Source organism: Lissotriton vulgaris, chromosome 1_1 (assembly GCF_964263255.1).
Source record: "Lissotriton vulgaris chromosome 1_1, aLisVul1.2, whole genome shotgun sequence".
Classification (NCBI taxonomy): Eukaryota; Metazoa; Chordata; class Amphibia; order Caudata; family Salamandridae; genus Lissotriton; species Lissotriton vulgaris.
The window spans coordinates 1,294,601,931-1,294,614,290 of NC_141685.1; the positions used below are offsets into that span (position 1 = coordinate 1,294,601,931).

The following is a 12,360-nucleotide window of genomic DNA, read 5'->3' on the forward strand; positions in this document are numbered from 1 at the left end:
AACTTTGAATACATAAATAAATAAATTGGTTGAGGGGTCCGAGGTGTATAATGGGCCGCAGGGACCCGTCCTTTTTTGGGATTAAGAAGTACAGAGAGTACACCCCTGTACCTCGTTCTTCTGCAGGCACGAGCTCTATTGCTCCTTTTTGCAGCATGGAGAGTAATTCTTGCTGCAATAAGTGCATGTGCTCTGCGGACATAGGACGGTGCCTTGGGGGTATGTTGGGGGGTGACGGTTAATTCTAGACAATAGCCGTATCGGATAAGTTGTCTCACCCACCTGTCCGTGGTAATGCCTTCCCAGACCGGCAGGAACTGCTGGGTTCTCCCCCTGACAGGTGTTAGATGTGGGGGGGGGGGGGGGGGGGGGGGGGGGGGGGGGGGGCAGTGACAAGGCGTCACAGTTTGTTGGGAGCGGAGGATCTGGCGTTGTTATTGTCACGTCCTCTGCCCTTGGCGCTGTTCCCACGGTATCCACCCCTGGTATTTTTGGTGTAGGTGGATTGCGTGCTCCCTTTGGTGTACAGGGCTTGCTGTAAAACCTGTCCTCTTGAGGCTCCCCTATTACCGGAGCGACGAAAGGAACTGCCCCGAAACTGATGAGATTGGAGAGCCCCCATGGATTTGGCTGTCTCAGTGTCCTTTTTTATCTTTGAGTGTTGTGTCTACCTCGGAACCAAAAAGGAAGTCCGGGTTAACCGGCTGGTTGAGCAGAGTTGTTTGAATTTCAGGCTTGAAACCAGAGATGCGGAGCCATGCATGACGTCTTAGCATCACACTAGTGTTTATGGCCCTAGCAGCCGTGTCTGCTGCATCCAGTGCGCACTTGATGGACGCATTAGAAAGTCAGTTTCCCTTCTTGTATAATCATCTCTGCTCCTTCCTTGTACATGTCAGGCAGGTGTTGCAACAACTGTTCTAGTGTGTCGTAGTGTGCCCTGTCGTATCTAGCCAACAGGGCCTGTGTATTGGAAATCCTCCAAATATTAGCCGCCTGCGGTGCCACTCGCTTCCCTGACACCTCCAGAATCTTTGATTCCTTGTCCGGAGGTGGAGCGTTACCACTAGTTTGTGAGTTAGCCCTCTTGCGGGCATTGGCCACTACAAGGGAGTCCAAGGGGAGCTGTCCTTTGATGTAAGTAGGGTCCACTGGAGCAGGCCTATACTTTTTCTCAATCCGTGGGTTGATAACCCTAGCTTTAGTGGGTTCCTTGAAAATGTCCGCAGCATGCTTGAGGACCCCCTTAAGCATAGGCAAAGTCTTAGTGGAACGTTCAGAGGTGGAGAAAGTGTCAAATAAGAAATCTTCGTCCACTGGCTCAGCATGCTGCCCTTTCTATCAGTGCGTTAAACGCTGCCGTGTCTTCAGTTGGCGACGTTTTGACGTTGTAGGACTGGGCGTCTGGTGCAGCATGTGGATCATCAGGGTCCACAGTATGATCAACAGCCTCACACCACTGTTGTGGTTCATCCTGATCAGTGTCAGCGTGATAAGCAAAGGCCGCTTGATCATAGTCTTCACCCATGTCCTCCTCGCTTTGAGCTTGAGAATATGTCATTTGCTGCAAATAGTCCTGAACGTGCTCAAAGAGAACCGGAGAGGTGGCCGAGTCCTTCTTGCGCTTAAGAGGAATTTTGTAACCCTCTAAGGGATGTTCTGGCGCGATCTTCCGCTTGTGGATGGTGAGCCTGCCTGACTCAGAGTCGATAAAGAGTTTCGTTTGGTTGTCGTATGAGAGCGCATGGAACACAACCCCTTCGGGGGCGGGCTTCAAGGGCGCCAACGACGTCTTAGAAGGTTCGGCGCCTTTGTGGAGGTCGAGCTGCTTTGCTCGAGCCGTTGGCGGAAGACCGAACTTAATCAGAGGTTGTCCGATGGTCTTGGTGCTGGATACAGTGGTCGATTTGAGCTGCTTCAGCGCTTGAGTTGGACGGGTACCCGATGGGGTCGACTCGAGCTCCCGGCGTGCAGCCTTTCCAGCCTTAAGCGTCGACGAGACTTGATGCTTCGGGTCGGCCTTGGTCTTCGGCTCGAGGTGCTTGCCGAGCAGTGGCTTGAGCCCCGAAAGTTTTGGTTCGACGGCCTTCTTCGCTTGGAGGCCCTTGGCCTTGTCGCCATGTTGCTGCGTCAACGTCGACGAGGAGGCATGTTTGCCAGATGAGCTGTGCTTCGACGCTCCAGTCTTCGAGGCGAGAGGCACTTTTGGCGCCGAAGGGGTGTCGACAGTCTTGGTTTGGACTGGCGTCGACGTCGAACCTGCCACAATTTTAGTAGTTTCTGTTTCGGTTTTGGCTCTGTAGGTTTCGGTTTCAATTTTGAAAGATCGACCGATGGCTCTTTTGAAGTATTCTTAGCCTGGCCTGGACGCGGGGCTATAGAATGTGGAGTAAGATCTTGGCTAAGGCCTTTCGGCGATGCCTCGACCTGAGCCGTAGGGAGTGTATTGTCAGTAGTAGGCCCCGCTACTGCGGTTGGGCCCGGCTCATCACTTGAGTCGTCATAGACGGCCCCGATGGCCATAGTCGTCCCCTACCTCGACAACGTCTTCTTCATGGACGTATTCCTCATCCTGCTCGTCCACGTCGAAGTTGGAGTCATGCTCAGACGCTGGGTCCGACTGCTCGTCAGGATCTTCTTCGTCGGCGCCTTCTTAGTCACCGGCCTCGAAGATGTCGACTGGCTCGGGCGCCGACTTCTGCGCTGTCTTGCTGCGCGTCGAACTCGAAGCGTCTTCTTGGAGCGGAACTTCGAGCAGGCCATACAGCTGGCCTCGTCGTGCTCCGGGGATAAACATTTATTGCACACTGGGTGCACATCAATGTGGGGGTATTTCGAATTGCAGACGGGGCATCGTTTGAACGGGCTCCGATCCATCGTCGTCGTAGTTTGGGCCTATGGTGTCGAAAGCGAAAAACTGGCTTCGACGTCCGGTTCGAGGAACTGGAGAAGAAACAGGCACCGAACGAGAAAATACCGATGCCCCAAAGGCCTTTTGGCCTTAGTAGAGAGTTATAACAAAGTTTCCGAACTGGAGTCGAGAAAGTACATCCGAACCCAATGGCGGAAAAAAACAATCTGGGGATGGAGAGGATGCCCATGCGCACTGTAGTCCAGGGGAGGAGCCACCTATCTCGTGATACTTCAAAGACTCTTCCAGGACAACAATGTGCAATCATCCGGACCCAACACTAGGCGGCGATCTATGCACAGATATGAATTCAGCAGCCCACATGCCTCGAACATACAATTTTTGTGGGGGTCCTCTTTAAAAAGCCGGAGCTTACCACAAGATTCACAGGCTCTAAACAGAGACTTCTTTGAAGACCTTCTTGAAGAAAAGATCCAAAAGGAAGATAGAGTTGAGAAAACTGAGCAGAGCTCAGGGAGACTCCCTTCACACGAGGTGCAGTAGAAAATCTGAGAGCCTGAGCCTCTGGGGAGAACATTCTGGTGGGTGCTGGCGCCTGATTGGCTGTAGTTTGGACTATACAAAATGACTAGGATAGTCATAGATGTGGAAGTTTTTCCTACTGTAGCTTTGGCTACTTTACTTCCTGGTTTGTTTTTATTGGTATTTACTACATATTTATGGCATATTATTGCTTTTTTATGTACTGTGGGACTCCCACTTCGACGACAGGGAATGATTCAGGCATGTGAATCTATGAAAGACACCCCTAATACTGGAGAAACACAATGGTATTTGGGTCTGTATTGTTTAAAGAATGCCTTTTTTCTACAATGCCAACCGCTTTCAGGGCATGGATTCATTTATTATACAGAAGGTCTCTTCCTCTGTATGCTGGCAAACAGAGCCTTACCGAGAAAGGGGGGCCTGCTATTTCGAATTGTGACTCTTATTTTATAGAGGATAGCTTCAGCTAAATTCGTCCTCAGGGAGAGGATGAGACTATTCTGTGGTAAACACAAAGAGATGGACCGAGCGCCTAAACTGGTCAGTCACTCACCCCTAGTCTCAGATCTGGGTTGAATCCATCATAATTCTTTAGCTCACTTCGGCAGTCATATGCAAATCAGTCTTGACGTTGTTCCTCGTGGGAATAGTCCAGCCCAAATTGCTAGGTCAGGTCTTCCCTGGACCGGACACAAGCATCCTGGTTTCGGGGTAACTCCCATCTGCCAGGCTAGCTTCAATCCACACGAAACCCCCCCCCCCGTTGTAAGTCCCTAGAGAATGGCACTCATGATACCTAGGTCACTGGGACTGAAAAGGGTTCCCTAGGGACCCCTCACCAAGGCCATGCAAACTGCCACTGCAGCCTGTATGCCTTGGTGTAGAGAAAAACAACAAAGTTGACATGGCGCATTGCCTGTGTGCCATGTCAAGCAGCACTGCCTAGGATATGATTAAGTCACCGCTCTAGCAGGCCTTACGAGTGAGTCCTAAGGCAGGGTGCCCTATATCTCCCCTACACTATTTACATCTATTCTTTGTAAGTGCCAGGGAAGTCAGAGGGTACATGGGCTGGAAACCGGAAAACTCGAGTTTCCCAGCACTGAGATGGCTTCACTAAACCCAGGAGTGTTTGATATCAAACAACTCTTAATAAACCCACATTGATGCCAGTGCTGATTTCATTAAAACATGTACCCAGAGGGCACTTCAGAAGTGCCTCCTGAAAATCTACCAACTCTGGTATGGTCTCTGACTGGCTTTAGGCAGCCTGCCACCACCAGACATGCTTCCGTAACCCCTGGGGTGGGAGCCCTTGCTCTCAGAGGCCAGAAACAAATCCCATCTCCTCCCCCAGGCAGGCATGTGTGCGAGAGGGAAGCTTCAAAAGCTGTGCTGCCTTTATAATACAAAATAGTCTCTGTTGCTATCAGCAGATGGTAGACCCGGTTCAAACCCAAACCCCTTTGCAACTCTACCCCTCGGCTGTTGAAGGTGAAGTGAAGAACATTTTTCAGTGCCCACCATCTTAAAGATAGTGGTATTTATCCAATCAGGGCTAGGACCATGCCCCCTCCTACAAGAGGGTGGCATAATATCGGGTGCAGACACCCCAGGTAAGTTGGTACCCACCGGTCACTACCCCGTAACTCCTCTAAACCTAGTATTTAGGTGGAACACCCAGACCCTGAAATCGGATATCTGACTACCTACGAAGCCCAGATATCGTACAGCCTCAACATCAAGAAAGAAGGACCAGTAACTGACTCAGCACCAGCCCTGCAGGCCTGTCTGCTGCCTTTCACACCTCCTATAAAAGCAGATTTGTCCTACAGACCCAGGGGCCTCCAAAACCCTAGGAGGACTGCCTACCTTCAATAAGAACTCAATCTTCGGTGGACATCGGACCTATCCGAGCAGAAACCAACTTTAAAATCGAAACGTTTTTCCCCTGAAGACGAGCAAAAACAGTCCCAGACCCACCTCTGCATCCGATGCTCACGGCCTGAGTCCAAGTGACCCACCGGTTCTGTGAAGGTTCCCCAGAGATTGTGAGGCGGACACTTGACGGACAGTGTATCAATGCCTGCAGCCTCATTCCGAAGACTTCCCCCTGACCTCCACCTGCTCCGGTAAGACTTTCCAGATGCCAAAAAGACACCCCTGCTCCAGAACACTCTGGGCCTTGAAGAGCTCTACCAATGGTTTTCCAATGTCCACAAGCATCACTACTTACCTGGACAGCAGTGGGCTTTCTTCTTCCGGGCTTCAAGTCAGAGCCTGCAGACCATTTCTGAAACCGATCTCCCCCATTGGCTTGCACTTAATTTCATTAAGTGTCCACTTTTTAAAGTGTAAAATATTTGTATTAAAAAACGTACTCAGCTTTGAAGGTACATCTTAATCTTAAAATAAACCTAGAAATAAGCCTATTTTTTAAGCAAGGGGCGGAGTCCAGAAAAAACTGCCACGCTCCGCAAGCAGCAGAGTGCGTCAGATAAATGCTGTTTGCAGTGATTTTCAGTGGTAGGTGATTGTCCGCACTGTGCAATCATCGCAAACGGCACAAAACACAGCGCAAGCGGGCGCTGCTTCCTTTCTGTCGTTCAAGTAGATTTTTAATTGTGCGTCCGCTTTCTCAACACAGATGGTTCCACAACGTGAGTGGTCGCGAGCTTACATGACCACTCGCAATGAGAAATCTGACCGCCCGCGCTAAGAAATCTCGCCGGGAGGTTGATTTTCCACACTCCCCAACTAGATGTTGACGACTGCGAACAAGGAAAATTCTTGCCGGGAGGTGGATATTTCGCACTTGCCAAACTTGACATTGATGAACGCGAGCGAGGGAAAAAAAGTTTTTGGAACTCTGCGAGCTCCGCGTAACATGGAGAGCAGAAAACTTTGCGAGCGGAGTTCACCACCCAGACTTACTATTTTTCTAAAATTGGTGTGGATCTCCTTTGTGAGTCATGTGTTATTCAGTAATCAATGTGTGCATAGCTAATGTCTTACACTCCTGTGTTAGGCCTAAGGCTGCTTGACCACACTACCACAAATAGAGCACTTTGGGTTTGAATTGAGCCCTGTACACTTCTGGGGGAATCTCTGGATTCTTTACATGATATAACAAATGATTAATATATTATATAAAGTCCCAGCTCCCTTTACAGACACTCATTTTTAGGTGAGGCAACAAGGAGCTAGACATGCGCTAAATGAGACGGCTCCTGGCTGCCTAAGCTGAACTCAGCAAAGGTCCTAGAGGCCCTACCCTTGTGACGAGGGGAAGATTCACTCATTGTCTTGGACCTGGGTGCTTCAGTTTTAAGTCCTTTAGAGCCTTGGGCAAAGTGTCAATCAGTGTCACCTCGTCAGAGAGGAGAGTGGGGTGGGGTGTGGTCAGCAGTCTTACTGGCCCTGTTCCATTCTGTGACAAGGTTGGGACTGCTGCCTTCCCTCATCTATGGGGAAGGCAGCAGTCAACTCTCCTGGGACCTCCGAGGCTTGAGACTGCTGCTTTACCTCACCGACTTCCCTATGATCAACTAATGACAAAAGGCAGCAGTACCAACCCTCCAGGGACCTCCAAAGCAGAGCTGCCGGTAAGTGCGTGTATCTGACTATTTAGTAATTAGTGTAGTTAATGGATTTGATTGTGTGAATGCATGGTTGTGAGTGAGTGAGTGTGTATGTGTGCTTGTCGTGTGCCCTGTCCGCCCCGCCGGCACAGACCCTCCCCTCCCCTCCTAAAATTACAGGCTGCGCAAGGGTGTTTAATGTTGCCTCACAGAATGCATCAGAGGACAGCGTAAAAAGTTAAAGACGAGAAGAAAATGCCTGGGAGTTCAGGACAAGGAAAACCCTTGCATTGCTCAAAACAATGTAATCTAAATTACCATCATACAAAAGCTTATGACGGGAGTACACAGTGAGGTTCAGCCTTCTGATGGTGGTATATAAAAAAATTGGAGTAGAGCCAGTGTTGAACAGCGGACTATGCATGGGATGCTCAAAAATAGGCACTTTGAAGACACAAACAGCATACCAGTCCTCTTGCTTGGCTCGGTTCACAGATGAACAGCACATTTAAAAAAAAAAAGACAGATTCAGTAGAAAAAATTAGGTTTCGGATTTCTTCAACTTATCTAAGCTAAGAATTTCAAGTCTGTAGTGTAGTTGGAGAATACCTACCTTCCTTCATTATCCTTGCAGTATGGGCAGGTGCAGGCTTCTCTTCGCATCCTTCGGCCTGAAGGCTGTGTGTCTGGGCTGGCCTCCCCATCATCCATCCCAGGATCATCCTGTATGACATCTGCTCCGGCACTATGGATAGTCATCTGGGAATTATGATCTATGTGGGGGAGATAAAAAGTTTACTTGACCTTGAGTTGATGACACAGTTATACACTTTCCATGAACATAATGCAATAAACCTTCAGAGATACGGTTTCTACAAAGAGGACGAATAGCAGTTTGTAATCCTACTTCTCCATCGTGGGTATTTCCCAGCATAATTTTTTTCTTCTTCTAATTATAAAGTACCTATGAAAAGGCATTCTGCAAAAGCCCGCTTGTTTCAGCATCCTTGACCTAGTTAGTCTCTTCTCTACCTGCCTTCTATATTCCATCAGTTACATTGACATCATTAGGATTCCGGTCCTTAGGCTGTTCTTGGAAAAACAAAATCCATCAAATATCTCACCCACCATCAAAAGTTTCAGTTTAAACTCTTTGCCTTCTAGAACACTTTTAAGACTACAAGCACAGCACAATATAAGACACTGTCGAAAATTATTTCAAAACTGATTAGGTATAATCCTGGAGTTGTCTGCCAAACTGTAAATTAAAAAAGAGGTCTGTTTTAGTGAAAATAACACCTTTTGGTACGTCTACAATACTAATAAATGTCAAAGTATGCTGACCCAGCATTCATTTACAACTAAACTGCTCCTAGCTGCACTATTTCCAAGCTCATATTTGCCATATTTTTCAAGCTGGGTGACCCGGTAAGTGAACAAACCCATGCAGCTACCATTTCAATCGTTTTTTACGATCTTGAAAACATGAACAGTCCAAAATGGTGAGGGAAGTGAGGAAAGGCCGAATGGATACTGATGGAATAATCTACATGATATACATTACCACATGATGTACCCAAACCAATCGACTGATTAGGTGGTAGTAAAATAACAAAAGGCATCTGTTAATGCATATGGGAGCATTATTTTCTAGCTTGTTGGGGGCGAGCAACTAAAATCTTTAGAGGTCACTGACGGAAGACATTGTTTAAAATGGCCTTTGCCAATCAATGGAATTTCAGGTGTTAAGAAGGTAGTGTAGTGTCTGAAGGCGACCAGTTTGATGCCTCTTTTCTTGTGTTGTTGTCTATCAAGGGGAACACAACTGTTATCCGGATTGATCCTTTATCACAAACATGCTTTAGCCAAGAGTTGTATGCATCAGCTCAATGGGAGTGTGACTAGGAATGAGGTCTGCGTCAATAACTCAGATACTAAGGAGTCAAAACACCAAGGAAGTTCAAATTATTTCAAACGAACCATATTTAAACACGACTGGCCACCCTCACCAAAAAAAGGATAGCAAGAAATGAAACTACTTTGACATTCAAAAACAAACAAAAAATGCCCACGTTTAATCAACAGTTTACAGTTAGAATGATGCATATACGTTTCCTATACCTATGCAAGTCAGCAGTGGCAGACAAAGTTTCCATCTTCAATGTGAAAAAATAGATCCAGGCTTCGTGCGTGCTGCTGAACCTATATATAAAGCGTTGTGTTCAATAGAAACAGGCATTTCTTCACTGCATTATATGAGTGGAAAATTTCAGTAACGGGAGTTGCAACAAAATGGGCGGCACGAGGCAATGAGTTGCGCTTGTTCCCTTGTAGCATGGAACGCCCCGTGAGCAAGCACCGACTCACCAATGTGGGCGTTGACCTGGAACACCTCAGAAGTACAACCCAGTCCAAAAAAAAAAACCAAAAAAAAACCTGATGTTTGTGGATAATTTATGTCGCAGCAGACAATGGTGCCAGTGCTCCGTACAAAATCCGAAGTCTACCAGGAAGAAAAACACAGATAAGAACGAACACTTCCCGAGATGCAGTAATTTCAAGAAGAGGGTAAATGTTTTAACGCCACGTGAGGAAAAACGCATCAGTATGAAAGGTAGAAACTTAACCTCTGCACATCGGTGAAACAGGCTCGACGTGAAGGCGTTCACAAGAATTAAGCCTTCTTTGGGGGCATAAAACATACCCCCTTTAATTTATTTGTTCTATGCCTAACATATAGAAGATAACACGTGTTTCAACACCAGTCAAAGAGTGGTTCTAAGTATCAATTTTCAAACGGATTGGGCTGAAATTCAAAGCGAGAAAGAGAGATAGATACATTGTATGTGTTTTGCCACATGCTGTCGTCAGAAGTACACAGCTTAGACCTCAGAAGTAGTCTTGTACTGAAACGAAATACGCCAATTTAAAACCCAAGGTTAAAAGCAATTTCAGAATAGACAGAAGCCCGGTCCAGGATTTCCCCCCCTAAAATGACAAAGTAAGAGGAAGACCTAACATTTCTCAGGGCTTTTTGCAGCAGGAGTCTTTAATGCTACTAAAATTCTGACAAAAACGCAACGAATTCTGGGTTTTCACTAACATAAAAGTGTGCCTAATCGAAGAGACTTGTCCAGGGCGCATTTCAGGTCATGACGTTCTAATCTCAAACTTCATTTGAAATACCAAATGTGTTTATTCCTTGGACATGAAGCTGCTCTCAAGCAAGCTAATGTTCTGGTGGAACTACCATCGGCAGGGGAGGGAAGGGGGGGGGGGGGGGGGGGGGGACAGCCCCCTGCACCTAATACAGGTTCACTGTTCACTGTTCTCCACCGCGGCTAAATTGTCCCGAAGACTGTTGCACACTTTGTGGAAGAGACGGCAGGAGTTACTTCTGAATGAGGAAATTAACCTTCCCAAATTCCTCATTCATTCACACACCTCTTCTCGGCTGAGATACTATACGGAATTCGCATCACATTGCACATTTTGCAGCTGCCTGTGGTGCGCCCGTAAGAGGGTGGCACACTTCCCGCCACTTAAGGCACCTCCCTGCGCCTGGTCACTGGGACCCCTTCCTCTAGGAGTCTCCCCCTCGGGTCTGGCGCCTCTGCAGCATCATTTCAGGTGAGCTGGGGACACAAATGTATACCTGCCCCCACCTACTGGCCAACCTCTTTGTCCCTCGCTGGACACGCTGTTGTGTCCCTGGTCTGGCGTCAGTTTTGTCCAGTGAGTGCTGGGGCATTTCTGCCCCCCCCCTTAAGCCTCCCTCTTCAGTCTGGTGGTGTGTTGTGTTGCAGGGGGAGCGGCAGAGGTTGTGAGCGCGAGGAACAATTGAGCAGCTTGGTGGGTGGCCCGAAGCCTCGCCTGCAGTTGCATTGTAGGCGGGGCGCTCGGTCGCCTCATTGAGTCTTGGTTTGGTGTGAGAGGCCTGGTGTCTGTCATCTGGTGACACTAGCTTCACAAACTTACAGTAGAGAGGGCATTTTGTTTACTCAGAAAGGTTTTGTTGCCAGACTGACACTGGCCATCTTGGCGTTCTGTTCCAGCAACTCCATTGGTCCCTTCGGGGCCTATCCCAGCGCCCTCCAAGAGTCTTCGGATTGCCTAGCTTTTTGCCCCCTCCTCCTCAGAGTGAATTGGCAGCACGTTGTGGTCCCAGTTGGCCTTTGTGAGGCAGAAGCAAAGTCAAGCGTTCAACAGGGGCGTCCGCACACTTTACTCACACAGCCGCCATTGTTTGGAGCGTGTAGCAAAGTAGCACCTGCTTCTTATGGTTACCCCCACTTTCTGCTTTATGTCTCACTGTTTTTGACTAGTCTGACTGGGATCCCGCTAATCAGTACTCCAGTCTATCTGCTTTCTCCCTTAAATTGACATATATGTACTTTGGTACACTCCAGATTGGATACTGGGGTATCCTTATAAGTCACTAGTATAGGTACACCATGTACCCAGGGACTCAGCCGAACGTAGAGGTACATTAGAACCTCGCAGTAAATGCAATCTAAAAAACGGCTGCATAGAAACATATTGTGTTTGGTATCAAACACTTTTGAATCATACCTCCACACCAGTAATTTGTGTAGAGGCATGATTCCACCCTTCAGAAGAGAGCTTCATGGGGTCACTACCCGGTGCCAGCCTTCTCAACCCGGACAGCACAAAATGGATGCTGCCTGCCAGAAACACATATCTGCCCACCTGCTGCTGGGCCAAGCTTGAGCAGAGGAAGGCAGCCTAACAGGCATTCCATCACAGGGAGGTGTGACCACCTCCCAAACAGGGTTTAGTGAATTGGGGCTGGGTGGGTGCACTTAGAGTGCCTGAAAGTCTGCACTGGGGGCACATTTTGTGTCCCTGTGCATAGTCCAGCTCAAACCAGTTCTGGGAGCCATTGGCTCCTGCTCTGGCGCAAAACTGAACAAAGGACATGGGTGTAGCCACCCCTGTCCTGCCCCTCCCAGAGAAGGGTCCGCAGAATCTGCCTAACCCTCTCCCATGGGTATAAAAGGGCTTACCTGTCTGTAAGACTTTAGATTTTACATGGACAAGATTCTACAAGAATAAACCACTGCCCTTCGACCGTTTGGACACCATGGACTTCGCTGGACCTAGACTGGGCTCAAGTTTGTTCCCCTTTCCGCCCGAAGCTTAGTTTGTGCCTTTGCTCCATACAGGCTCTGTGCAGGACCTGTGGTGCACTTAAGTCAAAGGAAGAATCTCCCTTAGAGTGAAGTCACTCCCCTGCTTCGCAGGCACCTAAAGCGCAACTGACAGGTCTGCTGCTCCTGCGGACTACGAAGATTTCAGCAACACAGGAGGTGGGTTCCAGAAGGTCCCCGAGGTCGATCT

At 48.3% G+C, this 12,360-nt stretch overlaps 1 protein-coding gene across 2 annotated transcripts in view; it reads right to left on the bottom strand.

The window, feature by feature from the left end:
• Nucleotides 1-12,360, bottom strand: part of SP1 (Sp1 transcription factor) — a 176,622-nt gene that overhangs the window by 83,069 nt on the left and 81,193 nt on the right. For both annotated transcript variants that reach the window (XM_086965388.1, XM_086965395.1), the window contains exon 4: nt 7,613-7,772. In XM_086965388.1, the coding sequence (XP_086821514.1) occupies nt 7,613-7,772 (160 nt within the window). The remainder of the gene's footprint in view (nt 1-7,612; nt 7,773-12,360) is intronic.